Source organism: Canis lupus, chromosome 31 (assembly GCF_011100685.1).
Source record: "Canis lupus familiaris isolate Mischka breed German Shepherd chromosome 31, alternate assembly UU_Cfam_GSD_1.0, whole genome shotgun sequence".
NCBI lineage: Eukaryota > Metazoa > Chordata > Mammalia > Carnivora > Canidae > Canis > Canis lupus.
Genome location: NC_049252.1, coordinates 580,974 through 602,918, shown reverse-complemented (window position 1 = coordinate 602,918; position 21,945 = coordinate 580,974). Strand labels below are relative to the sequence as shown.

General features: G+C 37.1%; 1 protein-coding gene across 12 annotated transcripts in view; it reads left to right on the top strand.

The window, feature by feature from the left end:
- The window catches only part of HTR1F (5-hydroxytryptamine receptor 1F), a 156,096-nt gene extending 140,527 nt beyond the window's left edge, over nt 1-15,569 (top strand). For 10 of the 12 annotated variants that reach the window (XM_038581178.1, XM_038581177.1, XM_038581173.1 and 7 more), the window contains one exon: nt 13,263-15,568. In XM_038581178.1, the coding sequence (XP_038437106.1) occupies nt 13,310-14,410 (1,101 nt within the window). In that variant the 5' untranslated portion in view covers nt 13,263-13,309 and the 3' untranslated portion in view covers nt 14,411-15,568. Of the gene's footprint in view, nt 1-13,262 lie in introns of all 12 variants that reach the window. The other 2 variants (XM_038581181.1, XM_038581182.1) reach the window with 1 other exon arrangement.
- The last annotated feature ends 6,376 nt before the right edge of the window (nt 15,570-21,945 follow it).

Below are 21,945 nucleotides of genomic sequence, written 5' to 3'. Positions count from 1 at the left end.
ATGTTACTAGATATACCGCTTTGTATATCAGCCCTAGCAAGCCAATGGTATCCAATCAGTGTCAGTATTAATCATTTGTTTTATTTATGATACTCAGTTAATCAAGGTAGCACTTACTATAAAGCTGTACTTTATAAAGTTTATAAAGCCTAAGTAAGGGAAGTCAAAAGAGAGAAAGTGAATTGAAGATGACAAGAGAAGAGAAATACTTCCAATTAAACATATTTACAAAAGAAAAATAGAATTAAGTGGAGAGGCATACATCCTAATCAAGTGAAATACCTTTCATCCCACCAGTTAAATTTGCTTAAAATATAAAATATAATTGATGGTTTTCAAGTGCTGGCTTAAAAAAATAAATAGTTAATTTTTTAAAAAGCAGAGGGAAAAAAAAAGAGATTGTAGTGCTTGAAATTGCTTAAACCTTTCCAGCTTGGTGTGGATAACTAGTTATTATGCATCAAAAAGACTGAAGTTGTCAAATCAAAAATCATCACTAAAATTAGAACTCTTTTAAAAAAATTTTTATATAACAACAACATAAGCAAAATTAGAACTCTTAACCTCACAATAGCTTTCACTGAGTTTTAACACATTCCAACCATGTGATTTTTTTTTTTTAGAAAATAATTTACTATGGCATTTTTATTCATGTTCAGGTAAACTTAGCCATTGTCTCCGCAAACTTTGAGAAAGACTTGTCCAATCTATTATTTTATTCTAGATTAGGAATACAAAATTAAGTATCTAAGTTAAGATATTTACCAGATAGCTAATAATTAATTTGAGAAAGAAATTTTTTAGGGGTGCCCAGGTGGTTCAGTTGGCTGGGGTGTGAGTTCTGATTTTGGCTCAGGTCATGGTCTCAAGGTCATGGGGTCAAGCCCCACACTGAGCTCCATGCTCAGTGGGGTGTCTGCTTAAGATCCTCTCTCTCCTTCACCCTCTGCCCTCCCCCATCCTATACACACTCTCTCTCTCTCTCAAAATAAATAAATGTTTTTTAAAAAGAAATTTTTAAAAATATTCTTCATATCTAGCATATAGTTAAAATTCAACTTTTCAGTAACCTTCCAGTAAAGGTACAGAATTTCTAGATTCTTTGTCTAGTTGCTGGTAATAAACACTTACATAAGACATTATTATATCCAGTGTCAATATGGAGTGAACTATTTGCCTTACTGAATACTCAAGATGAGGTAATGCTAGGCAAGGAGGAAAGAAAGATCATGAACATGTATTTCAAAATTTGATCTCTAGCTTGCTAACATATTGTTTTCCATTTTTAACTCAAATATTAAAAGAGTACATCATTTCTCAGTTATGGTAATTGCACATTGTTTCCTCCCACCACCACCTTCTTATTGTGGAATTAGAAAACTTGGCGGGATCCCTGGGTGGCGCAGCGGTTTAGCGCCTGCCTTTGGCCCGGGGCGCGATCTTGGAGACCCGGGATCGAATCCCACGTCGGGCTCCCGGTGCATGGAGCTTGCTTCTCCCTCTGCCTATGTCTCTTCCTCTCTCCTCTCTCTCTGTGTGACTATCATAAAAAAAAAAAAAAAAAAACACTTGGCATTAGAAAACGGCATTAGACAATTACTATAGATACCATAAAAAGAAGACTGAGGTAAAAATAAAAATACTGTAATATTTTTTACCCTGTAGATGCATTTAATGCTTTCACTAATGCTAATGACAATACTGAAGGAAGAGGTTGCTAGCCCCTCTAAAGGACAAATATAAATATTGAGTTTATTAGGTGCCAGGACCTAATGGATTTATATTTAATCTTCAATAACACTTTAAAAGTTTTGACTCTAGGGACGCCTGGTGGCTCAGCAGTTGAGCGTCTGTCTTTGGCTCAGGGCATGATCCTGGAGTCTTATGATCGAGTCCCACATCGAGCTCCCTATAGGGAGCCTGCTTCTCCCCCTGCCTGTGTCTCTGCCTCTCTGTATGTGTCTCTCATAAATAAATAAATAAATCCTTAAAAAAGAAAAAAAACATTCTCAAGTAAGGAAATAAAGACTATTGGTCTAAAAATAAATAAATAAAAGGTTTGACTCTTATCATCTTCACTTCACCAAAGAAGGTGAGTGTTTGAAAGCTAAAATGACTTTTTGAGCTCATACCGGTGAGGAGACAAGCTTCAAATGAAGATTTATTTAACTCAAGCAGTGTGGCCTTTATTCACAATATATGATAGTCTCTTAATAAACTGAAGCCCCAGTATCAGGAATAAACACCAGTTCTTACTACCTTCACAACCCCACCCCTTCCATATTCTCCATCCTTCTTCTGCTCATACACATATACACATTCAGCTTCTTCTATGCTAGGTTTCAGCAACAAATAAAGGAAGTAGTATAACATATTGAGTTTGTGCAGTATTTTCTTCCTTTTCCATAACAGGTGCTTCTATAGATAGTTTCACAGTTCACTGAATGTACTGTAACCTTCCATAAGATTTTTCATTGTTGTGGGACACCTGGGTGGCTCAGTGGTTGAGCATCTGCCTTTGGCTCAGGGCATGATCCCAGGGTCCTGGAATCAAGTCCCACATCAGGACCCCTGCAGGGAGCCTGCTTTTCCCTCTGCCTGTGTCTCTGCCTCTCTCTGTGTGTCTCTCATGAATAAATAAATAAAATATTTTTAAAAATGGGTGGGGGGGGGGAATCCGTGTGTGGCTCAGCAGTTTGGTGCCTGCCTTTGGCCCAGGGCGCGATCCTGGAGTCCCGGGATCAAGTCTTGCGTTGGGCTCCTGGCATGGAGCCTGCTTCTCCCTCTGCCTGTGTCTCTGCCTCTCTCTCTCTCTCTGTCTCTCTCTCTCTCTCTGTCTCTCATGAATAAATAAATAAAATCTTTAAAAAAAAAAAAAGATCTTTCATTGTTGCAATTTGTTTTCCCAGCTTTAGCAGACTACCATGCAGGTATCTCTTGAAAACAATAAACAGAATCATTCATGCAATGAAATATGTGAATATGTAAATTTCATCTAACATCAGAATTGCTCTCTTCTTTCTAAACATTTTTAAGATTTAGTTAAAGCTGGTTAACTTTTCCATGGTTAAAACTGCTTTCAGGGGCACCTGGGTGGCTCAGTGGCTCAGGTCATGATCTTAGGATCCTGGGATTGAGTCCCGCATCCAGTTCCCCATTGGGAACCTGCTTCTTTCTCTGCCTGTGGCTCTGGGTCTCTCATGAATAAATAAATAAAATCTTTTTTAAAAACTGTTTTCATTAAAGGTCTTAATGAAAATATTGCTTCATATTTTCAGTACTCTGTTAAAGCTGCTTTGGTTATTAATTTCCAACAATCACTTAGCAGTGTATCCGCATGTATTATTCTGGGACTGGTCAGGAAACTGAGTCACTAAAATATAATAAAGTGTTTAATGAAGATATTGGAGTTATGTTGATGTTGAACACCAAGGGGGGAAAGATTAGGAAAGTTAAAATGTAATTCAATCCAATTGTTGCCTACAGCACCTTAACCTAAAGTCCCTAAGTAGATAGTTCTCAAAGACTTTCTTGGAAACTATTGTAGTTCTCAAAATATCTGAGAAAATTTCCAACAACTATTTATAAGAGTACACAGAAGCTGCTGTCAATGTTTGACCATGTATCTGGCTGCAACCACCTTCAGAGAGTCATTAACCAGCCTTCTCTTCTACTCACCAAACTTCGTGGGAATTCCTCTCACTATCAAACTCTAAAGCCAGATTTAGAGAAGGATATTCTGGGTAATGTAGTTCCCTACTTCTCCTTTACATTGAAGGTATTGGAAGTTCATAGGGATGCCAAAATGACAACCAACACTCAAGCACAGTCCATCTTTGTAAACTCAGATCAAAATACATGACATTGGCTTTGGAACAAGGCAATATACTGAAAAAACAGTGAGAAGACTATAAGTGAACAAATTTTACTGGGGCTGGAAGGAGGTGGTGAAAGCATCTTGGAAACTAGGAAAAGGGCAGCCCATGTTATGTAGTAACAAAATAATTTGTAAAAGTGTGGTCTCCAGTGACTTGAAAGATAAAATGTGCTTGATGAACTTATGGATCTAGGCAAAATGTTTAAAGTGCCAACTGACAGTTTTTTAGCTGTGTATAATAAGGTGTGGAAAGAAAAAAATAAACTGAAGTTTGCAAGTAAAATTTAGAAGAAATATATGAGTCAGGACTTGCCAAGATAGGAAAACAAAACATATTTCATATCATTGATCTGTCTAGACAGCAAAAGATTCTCGAAGTAAAAGTGGCCTCAGGACAAAGAATAGATCAAGGGTATGGTTGTAATATCATTTATTAAGACTTCAGAAAGCCTTGGGCAGCCCTGGTGGCTCAGCGGTTTAGCGCTGCCTTCAGCCCAGGTGTGATCCTGGAGCCCCGGGATCGAGTCCCACGTTGGGCTCCTGGCATGGAGCCTGCTTCTCCCTCTGCCTGTGTCTCTGCCTCTCTCTATGTCTATCATGAATAAATAAATAAATAAATCTTAAAAAAAAAAAAAAAAGATTTTTCAGGGCAGCCCAGGTGGCTCAGCGGTTTAGCGCTGCCTTCAGTCCAGGGCGTGATTCCGGAGACCCTGGATCAAGTTCCACAGGCTCCCTGCATGGAGCCTGCTTCTCCCTCCTCCCTCTGCCTGTGTCTCTGCCTCTCCCTCCCTCTGTGTGTGTGTGTGTGTGTGTGTGTGTGTGTGTGTCTCATGAATAAATCAATAAAATCTTAAAAAAAAAAAAATAAATAAAAGACTTCAGAAAGGCTTAAGGGAATACCTAGTAGAGCCCTCAGCTAGTGAAAGGGCTTCTGAGAATCTTAAGGATGTTGTCCCACAGTTCCAATATTCTAAGCAAACCAAAGAGAAGTCTACCTTGTAAAACTATGCATGTGGCATCTGGGGGCCTGTCATGACTTCCAATCAGATTCATAGGGAAACAAAGTTTCTAAAATGAAAAGATTTTCTATAGGCAGAAAATGGGCGGTGAAATTTACTTAACTGTAAATGCAAACTATTTCTCATAAAAATAAAAAAATAAAAAAAATAAAAAAAAAAAAAAACAGGATCTCTCTGAGAGCAGAGTCAAGAGCCCAGAGAAAGGATTCAAGAGCCACAGAGAATTAGGGAACCAGATTAACAAGTAGAAGTGGATCTAATGAGGGTACATTTCTAACCCTCAGAACAGAGCACGTTGACAGCATTTGCCCAGATGGATTCAAATCAGTGTCTGCTATATGCCTCGCATTTCCTCATCTTTTTGAGAGAGAGAGATATGTATGTGTGTGTGTTTTAAGTTTATATAAACTTAAATCTGAACACATTCCAAAACTCTACATTTTTGTTCCCTCCCATGTGATATATTTTTGAAGTCACACTTTACATCTTTTTATTGTTTCCCTTAACTAATTATATTTTAGTTAATTTTACTAATTTTGTCTTTTAACCTTCACAATAACTTTGTTATTAATCCAGTACCTTTACTCTGTATTTACCATTTCCAGTAAGATTTTTACTCTCATGTACTTTCTTGCTGTTAATTAGTACTATTTATTTTCAGCTTAAAGAAGTTCCTTTAATATTTCTTATAAAAATGATCTAGTAGCAATGAACTCCTTTGGCTCTTACTTGTCTGGAAAACTCTTTATATCTCCTTCAATTCTAAATGGTAGTCTTGTGAGGTACAATATTCTTGGTTTTCCAACCAAGTCTTTTCCTTCTAGAACTTTGAATATGTCAGGCCAGTATTTTCTGACCTGCAAAGTTTCTTCTGAGAAACCTGCTGATGGTTTTATTGGGGTTCCCTTTTATGCAAACAATTTGTTTTTCTCTTGCTACTTTTAAGATTCTCTCTTTATATTCAACTTGCATCATTTTAACTCTAATGTGTCTTGATGTGGTTTATCTCTTTGGGTTCATCTTATTTGGAACTTTCTGGGCTTATGGAGCTAGATGTCAGTTTCCTGCCATAGGTTATGGAAGTTTTCAGCCACAATTTCTTCATATAAGTTTTCTGCCCATTTATTTCTCTCTCTTCTCCTTCTGGGACCCCTATAATGCAAATTATATTCCACTTGATGTTCCCATAGGTCACTTAGGTTATCTTCATCCTCATAAGTTGTTTGTTTTTGTTTTGCTGCTCTGTCTGGGTGAGTTCCATTGCTTTGTCTTCCAGCTCACTGATCTGTTCTTCTACTTCATCTAGTCTGCTGTGGACCCCTTTAGTTTATTTTTCAGTTCATTTATTGTATTCTTCAGATCTGGGACTTCTGTTTGATATTTTCTATCTTTGAATTTTTCATTGTGTACATCCATTTTTATCCCCAGTTCAGTGACCATTCTTATAACCATTACTTTGAATTCTTTACCAGGTAGATTACTTATCTTCTTATCACTATGGCCTTTTTCTGAGGTTTTGTCTTGTTCTTTCATTTGGAACATATTTCTTTGTTTCCTCATTTTGCCTGACTCTGTGTTTCTTCTATGTATTAGGTGAAACAGTTCTCTCCTTCTCGTTCTTTAAGGAGTGTCCTTGTATAGGTGATGATCCTTCTTATTCAACCTAGCTTTTGGTTGTCTCTCAAACCTTTGTGATTATTTAAACCACCTGATTTATTCTTGATGTGCCCTAGTTGTGGACAGTGTGCCAAGACCTGTCTGTGAGCCAAGGGGAGGAATCTCATTTAGCACCTAGTTTCAGGCTGATTGGAAGTTAGACCCTGAGGCAATAGCTTTTAAATTATGCAGATATATACAGTCATGTGGGACCTCAATCAAAATCCCTTCTAGCCTCTGGACCAGGGGATCTGGAGGTATCCTGTAAGTGATAGTCCCAAAAATTGGGGCTCCAGAGGAGTGTGAAGCTCCAGAGAGGTCTCATCAAGCACTGGAAGGCTATGGGGGAGGGGCAGTGCACAAGGATGATTTCTCCCTGCTTATGTTTTGGGAAACCCTCCTTAACTTCTAGTCGTATGGGAAACCTGAAGCCTGTCCCTTAGGCTGAAGTTCCAGGCTAAGAAAACTGATCTTTTTCACAGGAAGCCTTGAGTTGTATTTCAGTCTGCTGTCTATATAGTTCCCTGAGAGAGGTGGCCTGCCAAGAGCTGTCTTCTGATTGTTACATTATTGGGAGCTCAGGAATCCCAGCCCCCTCAATCATGAGGGCCTGGCAGTTAAAGGATCCCCTCTGTATGTACTGCATGTGCCTGCTGGCCTTAGCTAGGAAACCAGAGTGCAGAAGGTGGGGCACTCTTCCAGGTTTCAGAATAGCAGCAGAGAAATGTTTTGACTGCAGGCATGCACGGGCTTCAGGAATGCAGTGGGAAAGTGTCTTGTCTGTATGTGTGCTGACTTTAAGCTGGGAGCAGGAGAATGCTGTGACATTCTGCAGCATCTGTTGCTCACCAGCCCCAGTTAGTCGGGGGCTGGATGTTATAACCACCCAATGTTTTAACCCGGGAACTGGAGAACACTACAACCACTCATGCTCACCTGACCCCACCAGGGAACAGGGAAGTGCTGCAAACATCTGGGCTCTCCAACTTCTAGAAGGCAGCATGACAGCACTGCAACCACTCACCCTACTTGTCTTAGCAATATAGCAGAAGGATGCGATGTCTAAGCTCACCTACCTTCACAGGGTAGGTGAAATGTGCAAAGATGGTGAAATGTGCAAAAATGGTGTCCACCAGTGCCTCTGTATCCAGGGAGAGTTTCAACTACCTTAAGCCCCTCCAGAAGATGCTTTTAGATTAGCAAATGAATCTCCTTCACATATAGTCTAGGCACTTTTCAAATTGCTTTTCTCTTGCTGGGTCTCAGGACAAGTGAGACCACACCTGAGCCCACTCAAAGGGAAATCTCAGATTTCTACATCACTTTGGGTCCCTTAGATGTCTAAGTCAGAAGTTTAGAGGCTTATCTCTCCAGTACAGATCCTATGGGTTAGGTACCTAATGTGGAGCACCAACACATTTCTCCTCCAGAGGAAGAACCAGACTGGTGAGATCCCCACCCTTTTGTGTATCACCACACCAGGGATGGCTTTTTGGTGAAACAGTATCTCTGCCTCTTCTACTTGTCTGGATGTGGTCTTTTTTAATTCTTTGGTTTTTTTAAAGATTTTATTTATTTATTCATAGAGATGCAGAGAGAGAGAGAGAGAGAGAGAGAGGCAGAGACACAGGCAGAGGGAGAAGCAGACTTCATGCAGGGAGCCTGACTTAGGACTCAATCCAGGGTCTCCAGGATCACGCCCTGGGCGCCGCTGCGCCACTGGGGCTGCCCTTTTTTAATTCTTTGTTGTGGAGAAGCAGTTTTTCTAATTTTCAGATCTTTTTCAGAGGGAAATGATCCATATATAGCTGTAAATTTGGTGTGTCCATGGGAGGAGGTAAATTCAGTCTTTCTATGCTGCCATTTTGCAGAAGTTCACACCCTGTGTTTATACACCTCTGCTTTCCCCTGTACCTTAAAAGGCTTTCACTGGTATCATTAATCACATGGTATGATTAATTCTCCCTCATTTGTTTTTCTAGGACACTATATACACCTCTATTATGCCCTTATTGTATTGTTTTGTTGTATTACAATTATATGTTTGGCTGTTTCATTATTGTGTTAGATTCTTAAGAACAATGTGTTGGGCACCTGGGTGGCTGAGTCAGTTAAGTGTCTGCCTTTGGGGATGCCTGGGTGGCTCAGCAGTTAAGCACCTGCCTTCAGCTCAGGGTGTGATCCTGAAGTCCTGAGATCGAGTCCCACATCCACTCCCTAAGAGGAGCCTGCTTCTCCCTCTGTCTATGTCTCTGCCTCTGTGTGTGTGTGTGTCTCATGAATAAATAAATAAAATCTTAAGAAAAAAAAAAAAAGAGTGTCTGCCTTCGGCTCAGGGCACATAAGGCTCCCTGCTCAGCGGGGAGCCTGCTTCTCCCTCTGCCACTCCCTCCCCCTCAGCCCCACTTGTGTTCTCACTGTGTTAAGTAAATACATAAAGTCTTAAAAAAAAAAAAAAGGACAACGTGTTGTTTGCTGTTTTGTTTTGTTCAGGGATATGTTTGTTTCTTGCCATATTTTATACCTAACAGATTAATCAGCACATAAATAGAACTCAGTAAATATCTCTTAAAGAAATATAATGAGAACACAAAGTATCTAAATTAGAAAGGCAGTAAAAAAAATTTTTGAAAACACTATGAATACATTTCTATTGCAATTTACATATTTAGACATAGTCACTATCCTAAACATCCTTATCAAGAAATAAGAGGTTCATTGTACTGGATATTTGCCTGCATTTGAAGATGGTTGTTACTCTATAACAAAATCTTTACTTTACAAAAAAAAAGTAGTTACTTTGTAGATCTCATTACTAGAACAGAGTTTTTAAGTAAAATAATAAATTTTTCACTGACAGGAAAATGGTGATTAAGGGAATGGGTTTGTCCTAACAATTATTTATGTTGTCATCATAGAGAAATTTGTTAAACTTTGGTACCTCAGTTTCCTTATATATGAAATGAGAAATAATAATTGCTCCTAACTTGTGGCACCTGGGTGGCGCAGTCAGTTGAGCCTTGGATTCTTGGTTTTGACTTAGGTCTGATCTCAGGATCGTGAGACCTAGCCCCACATTTAAGATGTAAAAAAATAGGAATCTGATTGGAGGTCATGTATGAATTAATGAAGGTATATGGCTTACTGAAATTTTAATTATAAGTGGCAAGGAAAATAAAACAAAAAGAAAAAGAAACCCAATTGTGATTGTTTACATTTGTTTTCCCTTTTTTGTTGTTGTTGTTTTTGACAAAAACAACTATCAGAAGATTAGTTTTCTAAATTTAATAATGGGAAGATTTCTTAGAAACCACAATAAATTTTATATAATACATTTTTATTTTTTCTTTAGCATTAACTACCATTTTATTGAGCTTAATTTAGATGCTATGATATGATTCTTAGAGGATTCAGCTGAATTATTAAATAATCCACCTGCTAATTTTAAGTTGGTTTATTTACCAATAGAATTCATTTTTATTATGAAACCACATATAACTATTTCCAAACAGTTTCTCTTTTTCAATATTCTATTCAAAATGTTATTTCAGAATTATTTCTGGAAAGACTTTTATGTCAAAACTCTTTATCAGGCAAATTAAAGTGGAAAGTTATTTTTGCTTATAATATGGAAAATGTCATCACTTTTAAATCAACTCCTATAATACTAAATAAACACAAGATAAATTCCCTTGGTACTAAATAATAAACTAATTAATTAAACAGTAAATAAACACTGTTGGAAAGAATTAACTGATCAGGAAAATATTTAGTTTTTAATTGACTACTTGGTACAAGTTTTATGATGAGAGAATGGCAGCGGGGCAGGGGAGAATTAGACGGAAGGTAGAAACTAATTAATCTACCATGTTTCTAATATGTCTAACTGGCTTGGAGTAAACATTTCATCTGTAACCATTGACTGCCTAAATGTATTTCAAGATAAAATAGCTAAAGACTATGAGATCCATTGATATAGCAAGGATTTTCATAACAATCCCAATGGTACAGCTAACCATACCATTATGCCTCAGGCCCTATGACCCAGTATGGGTTTAGGAAATATGGTCATATGACCTAACTCATATAGCAGAAATTTCAGAACTACTCTCAATTGAGAGGAACTCATAGATGGAATAGCAGTAAAAGAATTAGACAAACAGTGAGTAACAGCCATGTTGGGTTCTCCCAAAAAACCTCACTCCCTGGACCAACAGCAGCAGCAACACCAACACCTGGGACCTTGTTAGAAATGCAAGTTTGAGGGGTGCCTGGTGGTTCAGTGGTTGAGCATCTGCCTTTGCCTAGGTCATGATCCTGGGGTCTCATCAGGCTCTCTGAGGCAAGCCTGCTTCTCCCTCTGCCTATATCTCTACCTCTCTCTCTGTGTGTGTCTCTCATGAATAAATAAAATTAAAAAAAAAAAAAGAAATGCAAGTTTGAGGTCCCAGTTTTACTGAATAGCTAGCTCCAAAGAAGGGGAGAGGCAGTAATCTGTGTTTTTTCACAGTCTTCTTGATGGTACTGAGGAAAACAAAAGCAGAGAACCATGGGTTTAGAATTTCTAAGGAAACTTTAGCTTCCACTCTTTGGAGCTTAGTTGCCCTTCACAAACAGGTAAGTGTTGATACAAATAATGTAGATATATAATGCCTTCTCAATTACACACAGGACAATGACTCATTTTCTGAGTAGTAGGTGTTCACATTTCTTGTGCCACTCAATTTGCTTAGGAGCAAGCCATCAGCATCTGCCTTCAATGAATATTGGAAAATAAAAATTAAATTTAGTACTGATAACCAAACACAGGTAGAATACTAGATATGCTGTACCTCAAGGCTTTATTGTACACACACACACACACTTCATAGGAAGCGATATAATAATGTCAAGTATTTTAAAGTATTGTTTTATGGTTTTTAAAGTATTGTTCCAACAAATGAAACATAATCACTTTAAAGTAAAAATAGGGATCCCTGGGTGGCGCAGCGGTTTGGCGCCTGCCTTTGCCCCAGGGAGTGATCCTGGAGACCCGGAATCGAGTCCCACATCGGGCTCCCGGTGCATGGAGCCTGCTTCTCCCTCTGCCTGTGTCTCTGCCTCTCTCTCTCTCTCTGTATCTGTCATAAATAAATAAAATATTTTAAAAAAATAAAAATAAAAAAAAAATAAAAATAATTTAAGTAATATGGAAGTACAATAATAGTTATAACTAAGAATAAAGTTTCAGATTTCTGTCTTCTCTATCTTTTCTTAAGAAATACTTAGCTGCTGGGCAGCCCAGGTAGCTCAGCGGTTTAGCGCTGCCTTCAGCCAAGGGCGTGATCCTGGAGACCCGGGATCGAGTTCCGCATCAGGCTCCCTGCGTGGAATGGAGCCTGGTTCTCCCTCTGCCTGTGTCTCTGCCTCTCTCTCTCTCTCTCTGTCTCATGAATAAAAAAATTAAATCTTAAAAAAAAAAAAGAAATACTTAGCTGCTAAAGAATTATTTAAAAAGAGGGATGCCTGGGGTGGCTCAGCAGTTGGGTGCTTGCCTTTGGCTCAAATCGTGATCCCGGGATCCGGGAGGGATCAGGTCTCACACTGAGCTCCCTGCATGGAGCCTGCTTCTCCCTCTATGTCTCTGCCTCTCTCTCAATCTGCGTCTCTCATGAATGAATAAATAAATTAAAAAAAGAAAGAAAGAAAGAAAGAAAGAAAGAAAGAAAGAAAGAAAGAAAGAAAGACTGATGTAAAACAACACAAACTTTAAAATACTATCTTATAAAAAAAGATTAATCCTATTTCATTACGCTCCAATTGCTCTTGTTTGACTTATAATTAAGCAATAGCATGGACGGAAGCAAAAATTATAAGACATGTTTGCGTGTCCTCTTTCAGAAGTAGTTATATGGTCTAAGCTCACAATGGTGACTTGTAAAGAAAATAATTTCCATTTCAGAGTGGGTGCCATTGTAAGCTCTCCAAGCTGGCAAGTTCACCCTGTTAAGTGAGTTACTTGGTCATATATGTCACTGTATTAGTGAGCAGTGTTTCATGGCTATTTGACTCCAACTAACTTTATTTCATCTTTTTAAACCAAATGAACTACTTATATTCACAAAGACTTCTAAACACTTTGACATTTTTCTAATTTCATAAAATGATCATAGAACGCTAGGGATATACCAAAGATATTTTTAATTATTTCCCCTTTACAAAAATTCCTTTAGTCTCCATGAGCCCAATGATAATGTCTGCAACACAACTGAATTAAGTACAGAACTGTTTATGATTTTTGAATACTGCCTTTACTATGATATTTTCTTATATTATATTACATAATGCATACATATATACTAATGGTATGTGCTATTAAACTTTTTCTGAAGAGATAAGGGAAAACATAGCTAGGATTAATACAGCTTTTAAATGCAATTCTGTGATGGTAAAAATTTTACTGAATAATAGGTTAAGTTTTCTCATAAAAATTGTTTAATTTGAGCTGTATTTGAAGAAATGTTTTGAAAGTTACTGTTTGTTACTGTTCTCATTGGAATTTTTTAATCAAATGAAAAGAAAAGAAAATCTATAATCTTAACTCCCATTTCTTTTAATCCATAGAATATTCTAGGAAAATATATACATATACTTTTTAAACATTTATTCTGAAAGGGAGAGAAAAAATTTTGAACACTTCTCTGAATTGATTTTCTCTTCCTTTGTTACAGGTATCCATTTTTTCAGCTATATTAATCTTTTAATAAAAACCCCAAAAATGGATTTCTTAAACTCATCTGATCAAAACTTGACCTCAGAAGAACTGTTAAACAGAATGCCATCCAAAATTCTGGTGTCCCTCACTCTCTCTGGGCTTGCATTGATGACAACGACCATCAACTCCCTTGTGATTGCTGCAATTATTGTGACCCGGAAGCTGCACCACCCAGCCAACTATTTAATTTGCTCCCTCGCAGTCACAGATTTTCTTGTAGCTGTCCTGGTGATGCCTTTCAGCATTGTGTACATTGCCAGAGAAAGCTGGATTATGGGACAGGTGGCCTGTGACATTTGGCTGAGTGTTGACATTACATGCTGCACGTGTTCCATCTTACATCTCTCTGCTATAGCTTTGGATCGGTATCGGGCGATCACAGATGCTGTGAAGTACTCCAGGAAAAGGACTCCCAAGCATGCTGGCATTATGATTATAATTGTTTGGATTATATCTATTTTTATTTCTATGCCTCCTTTATTCTGGAGGCACCAAGGAACTAGCCGAGATGATGAGTGCATCATAAAACATGACCACATTGTTTCCACTATTTACTCAACATTTGGAGCTTTCTACATCCCATTAACATTGATTTTGATCCTCTACTACAAAATATATAAAGCAGCAAAAACATTATACCACAAGAGACAAGCAAGCAGGATTGCCAAGGAGGAGGTGAATGGCCAAGTCCTTTTCGGGAGTGGTGAGAAAAGCACTAGACTAGTCTCCACACCCTACCTGCTAGAAAAATCTTTATCTGATCCATCAACAGACTTTGATAAAATTCATAGCACAGTGAAAAACCTGAGGTCTGAATTCAAGCATGAGAAATCTTGGAGAAGACAAAAGATCTTAGGCACAAGAGAACACAAAGCAGCCACTACCTTGGGATTAATCTTGGGTGCATTTGTAATATGTTGGCTTCCATTCTTTGTAAAAGAATTGGTTGTTAATATCTGTGAAAAGTGTAAAATTTCTGAAGAAATGTCCAATTTTTTGACATGGCTTGGATATCTCAATTCTCTTATAAATCCACTGATTTATACAATCTTTAATGAAGACTTCAAGAAAGCATTCCAAAAACTTGTACGATGCCGATGTTAAAGAAGTTTATCATTAAAAGGTTGGGATTTCTTGAGAGGAATACCTAAATGAATGCTGAGTGATAAAACATTTCACCTTTTAGAAGGAAATACAAACTGCTAAAATTATAAGAATATAATTCATACTTTAATAGCAACATGAATATAAACTTATTGAGTAAAACATGTTTCTTTTGACCATTATTCTAGAGTACTCAAATGAGAAGATAACTTCTCTCAAATGAGAAGATAACAATATTTCGCCTATGCAATGTCCCTAAAAGGCTAACTAGAAGTATATAATTATTAGTAGTAGCAGTAGTGATTTTCCAGGTTTATGGCTTATAATAATTACAGAAGAGTGTTAATTAATAACACCTATAATTTCTATATCATCCTATGGTTTCATTATACAATTCTATTATTCTGTAGAGAAGATGATTCACCACAAAGCAAACATTTCTCTACCTAACTACTTCTGTCCCCTCTTCATATTATCCTGGGAAAGAAAGGAGGTGGAAAGGAGCAAACAAGAATTTCTGTGGCGCCTGGCCAGCTCAGTCAGGAGAGCAGAAGACAGTGTGATTTGTGATCTCAGAGTTGTGAGTTTGAGCCCCATGTTGGGTGTAGTGATTACTTAAAAATAAAAATTCAAAACAACTAAACAAAAACAAGGACTCCTAATATGACTGGAGGGAATGTCAAAGTCAGAGATTGATATTGTCTTTGTATTTAGATAGTAAAGAGTAATCATAAAATGAGTTAGGCACTGCAAAATAATTCTGAATACAGAACTTGTGCACATTTAACATATTCTTTGTTCAAAATGAATTCCTAGAATGATATTTTCTTAACCATGTATTACCAACATTTGAAATCAAAACATCACCCTAGTAACAGTAACTCAAGAGGATTCCAGAGGAGATGTTCTAATTGCCCCATGTTTACGTAGGAATCAAATTTAAGGCACTAAGTACCCTAGGTTACTCACCATATTATATTCCTAATATCTTTTTTTAAATGTAAAAGAGATTTCATTTCTGTTAATGTTACAAAGCTCAGTTGCTGGGCAGCCCTGGTGGCTCAGCGGTTTAGTGCTGCCTTCAGTCCAGGGCCTGATCCTAGAAACCAGGGATAGAGTCCGGCGTCAGGCTCCCTGCAGGGAGCCTGCTTCTCTCCCTCTGCCTGTGTCTCTGCCTCTCTCTCTCTCTCTCTCTCTGTCATGAATAAATAAATAAAATCTTTAAAAAATAATAATAATAATAAATAAAATGTCAGTGATATTTTACACTTCAGAAGTTTCATACCTTCAGTTTAAACATATATCCCTTTTACTAGAGTGAATGTTATAGGAATTCTTAGAACTTTCCTCTGACTTTCAAAACATCTCTAGTTTTTCAATTGATAGAAATCAACAGCAAAGATTCATATTATGCTAATTATAAATATATGTTTTGTATATCTCCCGATCTCTTCACTAGTTCAGTAAGCCAAAACAGTTCATAAGTTTCCCTATTTATTATCTTACTTATAGAAGAATTAAAAAATAAAATAACCATGTTTCTGAGATTTCATTTCATTTGAACCAGCAAGTTGATAGATTGCCTTTTGGAAGGCATAACATCAGCCAAGATCATTTCAAAAACAATACACTCCTTTTTTAAGCTACACTTTTGTATTTTTTTTATTTTATTTAAATTCAAGTAATTAACATATAATGTATTATTGGTTCCAGAGGTAGAGTTCCATGACTCATCAGTCTTATATAACACTGAGTGATCATTATATCACGTGCTTCCTTAATGTCCATCACCCAGTTACTCCATCCTCCCACTCCCCTTCCAACAACTCTCAGTTTGTTTCTTATACTTAAGAGTTTCTTATGATTTGTCTATGTGTATTTTAAATAGTCTTTCCTTGTCAGGTACTTAAGAATACATTACATTAATTTTTTTTATGTATCTATGACACATTACTTCAACCTAACAAATATTTACAGAGTTCTCATTCTGTATAAGGCATTGCGATATACTATATGGAAGGTACAGAAAATAATGAAATAGTCTCTCACCCTTAACACATTTACAATTTAAAAGGTGAAACACAACAGGGAGCCTGGCTGCCTCAGTCAGTAGAGCATGCAACTCTTGATCTTAGGGTCATGCATTCGAACCCCACACTGGGCATAGAGCTTACTTAAAAAAATAAAAAGATGAAACAAAGAGACAAATGAACACTATAATAGAAAAAAAAAACAAAGATCTGGATTGGAAGTTGTTTGCATAATCATGATGATTGAAAGGAAAAGTTAATCATATCTCATTGAGAAAAATCAACAAAATTTCATAAAGAATGTATCTAAAATAGATAATAAATAGCGTTTGAGTAAGAGAAGTGGAAAAGCATCATCAGGAGTGAATCCTGCCAGTATTTCATGAGTCTTGTTCATGAAATAGCATGGCAGCTATTTAGGACAAAAGAAGAAATCAAAAGAGAAATTGGCCATTATTGTGGCTGACTTTGAATGTCAGAAAAAGAAGTTTATAGTCAATTTGGTTGTCTGTCAATGAGTGGTTATCGGTGCTTTTTATTTTTTTTTTTTTGGTGCTTTTTAATAAATAGAAATATCACAGGTGTAGATTAATTCTTTTAAAAGTATGTATACTTGAATTGATTTGAGCAGAGAGGGTACCAGTGATTATGACTTCTTGTTAGTAAGCAAACCAGTAATTGAAGCAAGGGGTGAAGTTCTGAACTTAATCCTGGCAGTGGGAATGTAAAGAAAAACAGAAGAGACAGAAGGAAACAGAATCTACAGGATATAGCAAATTTTTTTCTTGACCTTTCTCACTTAAATTTGATCCTGTGACTTATTTATTCAAAGACCTGGTAAAGAAGAAATAATCTGTTGAATTAATATATTTACACCCACCTCAGAAACATATTTAGTTTATACTGGGAGACACAGCCTATTAATCCAAAGGAGTACATGTCCAGCAGAGTAAGGCTCACCCAAATATACATACCACCCTCTACTCTGAGCTGGACTAAAGCTCAAATCCAGGGAAATAATGCTATCAAGTGATAGGGAAGTTAAATCTTCCCTCAGAGCTCAGGGAGTATCAAGTTTATTATTTCTGTGTGTATGAAATCATCTTTAATCCAAAAGAGCCATAACACATTATAGTACTTATCACTTCATCTTTGCATCTCCCCCCATGCTGAAGGTACAGATCATGCTATCCCTCATGAACAAATGTAAGTGATTTCTCTTTGATCTTTACATGGTAGGTAATATCAGGGCTAATAACCTGCCATTTTCTCATTAAAAAGAAAAATGAAGACCCCAAATGGCATCACTTAGGCCAAGTCACCTAACTGAGGTGTAATACCTAATCTAATTGCAGGTTCAACCTTAATCAGAAATGTTAAATATTAACTCTTCAATCAGGAATTTTCTGATAAGCACCAATGAGGTAATCTGTCACCTGGGCCCTCTATGACCCCTAAAGGAATATAAAGTCATCTGCACGGTAAGGCCCCTTCTCTTCCCCTAAAGTAAAGTGACCTAGCCTGCTACAATCCTTTTCTTTTACTAATAACTTCCTTTCCCCACTTTTCTTCCTATGAAAAACTTCCATTTTGTACAATTCCTCAGAGCTCCCAATTCATGAATCACTTAATAAAGCCAATGTGATCTTCAAATTTACTCAGTTGAATTTTTGTTTTTTAACAGTACTTTCTTTGAAATTTATGAAGAACAGATGACACATAACATGATGTACTTCCCTGAATGTATAGAATTTATTCTCTGTGAAAATTTCTCAAGTAATTGAAAGCTAAAGATTTTCACAGAAAAAGAATATTTTTCACATCTATAACAAATATAACAATATAATAATGCATATATTTAACTGATAAGGTAGAGAAAGAAAATATAAATATGATAGAAAGTGGCTTACCATATTAGATAATATGGTAAAATTCCTGCTACAATTTCAAACATACCAGCACTAGAGACATAAGTGGAGGTGCTATTGCTGTTCTGCTTTTTCTAAATATTTTCAAATAAAGGACATATATAAAAGGCAAGGACAAAACATCAAAGGAAGATAGGAAGTCAAACTACTAGATACTAAATTCAGTTCAGTACATCACTATGTACAAATCATGTTTGAAAACCCACTCCTGCTTATGAAGCACCATCTTCACTTTACTCATATAGGAATATGGATGGCATGGCCTACCTTAATAGTATCTTGCTGTTTTGTTTCACAATAGGTACACAGGATCAAATTTAAAGTACAATCAGTTTATCCAAGCACTGGCAGTTGATGGGTCAATCTTTAATGTAGGACCTATTTCCATTTTGTATCTCTAAAACCGAATTTCCTTGCCCTTTTCTGATGAAACTAACTTTCCTGCCCACCCCGATTCCTGTGCTTCATGGTGTGCATGTTACCTGCTTACAGTTATGTCAGTTCCCTTAGTAGAGCATAATCTTCATATTCTTTAGCTCAATCCTAAACTTGTCCTTCTGTATACAAGAGTTGTGTGTCAGAAAAACAAAAAAATGGAGAATTAATTGGAAGCCAATTCCTGGAAAATGTCTTGCTCTACCAAATATTGATGTGAAATGTAGGGGTTCAAGAGTGAATGATCAAGAAAGAATTCTTGAAAAAAAAAAAAGAAAGAAAGAAAGAATTCTTGAGATGTCTTTGGTGCATAAAAGGTGGTTTTGTAAAAGCATGAGGATGGGACCCATGAGCAGAAAGAGCTGCACTGGGGTTGTGAGGGGCCGCTGATTATATAATCAGTTTCAAGTTGGGAAGGGGTTAGGGATAGTGTACGTTTCAAGTGTAAGGAATTTGGAAGAAATTTCCAGGACTCTGAGGGGCTAGCTATTATTAGGATAAGGTCTTTTACTAGTGTCTAGTAAAACCTTAGTCATGAGACCCTTCAGATGTGTATCAGTGGGCCATACGTTTGGAGAATGATTGCTAACAAATATCTTGGAGGATGTAGAGATAAAGGAAGTTTTCAAAGGGATTTTTATATGTTAAATAAGATTTACATGATCCTGGAGGTCAGGCTAATGCCAAGCTAAGGCTGCCTTTTGCCTCTAGGAAAGTATTAACATTGAGGCAGCTGAGTTCCTAGAGGAAGGTCACTCTTCCTGTCTCGACTACTTGTCAATGAGCTGTTAAGTTGTAAGGAAATTTAATTTTTTTCTATATTTTATTTCTTTTGCCTTTATTCTCCACTTCAAAAATGAAAGCAGAGGTGCTCATATGCTTCTTGCTGACATGTTTTCCTCTACATCAAGGAATGAACGGTTTCCTCACAAATTTAAACAAGAGCTTTTTTGACTTACAGTCAGAGAATCAGATTTGCTGTATTGCGGTAGCAAGGACTGAAGGATTTTTCCTTGTTATACTCTAAAGTCCTTCAAAAATAATCATGTTCAATTCAGAATGTGTCCACATTCTTTTGTTTCAGAAAATTTGTGTCTAATATCCTCCAATAACTCAAATGATTACATTCAGGTCTTTATTCATCAGAAAATATTTCTAAAGGCAAGTTAGTATTTCTGTCACGAATAAAGTGAATATTTTCTTACGACACCGTGGTAATTTTTCTTAGTCTTATGAATCAAAATGCTTTCTCCATTATTTAAAATGAAGTCATTGTTGAGAGAAATATTTTCCAATATTATAAGAAAAGTGTGGTTATTGATATAGAATGTCTTCTTAAAAAAAAAAAAAAAAAGAATGTCTTCTCTGTATAAAACATGGCAGTAGTACTTGAAACCCACCTGGGAAGGATAACAATTTTTCAGAATTTATACTGTTTAGGCCAGAAATCATAAAAATTCTGAGGAAAAAAATGCTGCATATTATCTTCATCAATAATAACAACAATGTCTTGTCCAAGCAGCCTTTCAGTAAAGCTGGCATTTAGTCACAAGTCTGATTTCTGCCTTGGAGAGTTTCCATCTCTGCAAGGGCAGCTAAAGGACCTTATTGCTTTATGTCTACACAGCAAAGCTTGCTATGTCTTTCTTCCTATGCTCACCAATATCTTTTTCATTATGTTCTATTAATAGTCCTCATTTATATGTAATTAATATTCACTCTTAAAAAGTTACTTATTATATCACCATACTTTTATATTAAATCATTAATTATTATAATCTATTATATTGCTGGGTCTGCTGCCTTGGGATTTCCTCTACCCCAACCCATTTAATAAAGAAAAATTTTACTCATCCCCACACCCCTCCACAAACATACATATCAACAATTTCCTCCTTGTGTAGGTTGTCTTGGCTAGGACTCAAGTGGATCTGTGACCCTATTAGAAAGAGAAAGAGAGAGAGAGAAAGAGTGTGTGTGTGTGTGTGTGTGTGTGTGTGTGTGTGAGAAGGAGACTCTGCAGATGTTAAGAAGTACTAAACTGAAAAAAAATGTTCTCCTTAGCACAGCACATGTTGAACTTGAAGATGGAGGAGGAAGAGGAGGAAAGGGAGATTTTTTTAACAGAAAGGCAGAAGAGGGGATCCCTGGGTGGCGCAGCGGTTCGGCGCCTGCCTTTGGCCCAGGGCACGATCCTGGAGACTCGGGATCGAATCCCACGTCGGGCTCCCGGTGCATGGAGCCTGCTTCTCCCTCTGCCTATGTCTCTGCCTCTCTATCTCTCTGTGTGACTATCATGAATAAATAAAAATTTTTAAAAAATCTTTAAAAAAAAAAAAAGGCAGAAGAGTACTACTAATACCAGATTTATAAAACCAGTGTTCATAAGAATCACCTGAGAGGGATTCCTGGGTGGCTCAGTGGTTGAGCATCTGCGTTTGGCTCAGGGCATGATCCCAGGATCCAGGATCAAGTCCTGCATCGGGCTCTGTACGTGGAGCCTGCTTCTCTCTCTTCCTCTACCTCTCCCTCTGCCTCTCTCTCTCTCTCTCTCTCTCTCTCCTCTCTCTCAGTCTCTCTCTCTCTCTCATGAATAAATAATAAATTCTTTAAAAAAAAATCACCTGAGATGCTGATGGCAGAGTCCAAATATTCTAAGTGTGTGAGTCCAGAGTAGAGCTGCCAAAACCTGAGTAAGATTCTCAGTCTAACAAAAGTGGGGCTAGAGCTTTCCTAGAAACCACTGCTTGAAAGCCCCTAGCTAACTGTTTTGTGGAACAGAGTTAATAACTCAAAATGAAATCTCACCACCATTTCACTAGCAGAGGGCCCATCAGAATCCAGAAAATGACTTTGCTACTACATGAGAAGAGCCTAATCCAAAGCTGATCAGAAGTAAAGTCACATCAACATTGCTGGGTGTACTGTAAAGCATTCATTTAGGAGGTAAGGAAACCTATTAAAATCTATTTTTAATCAGTATGTTATTTAAATTTTGTGAGGGCAAACATACAAGCTCTTTGTCACATATGAAGCAGCGATTTAGAGGAGTAGAAAACTCTAGATTTGAAATCAGAAAGGGCTAAAATGGAAGTCCTGATTCTGTTCATCATTACCTTGATGCTGGGCAAGTTTCATTTAT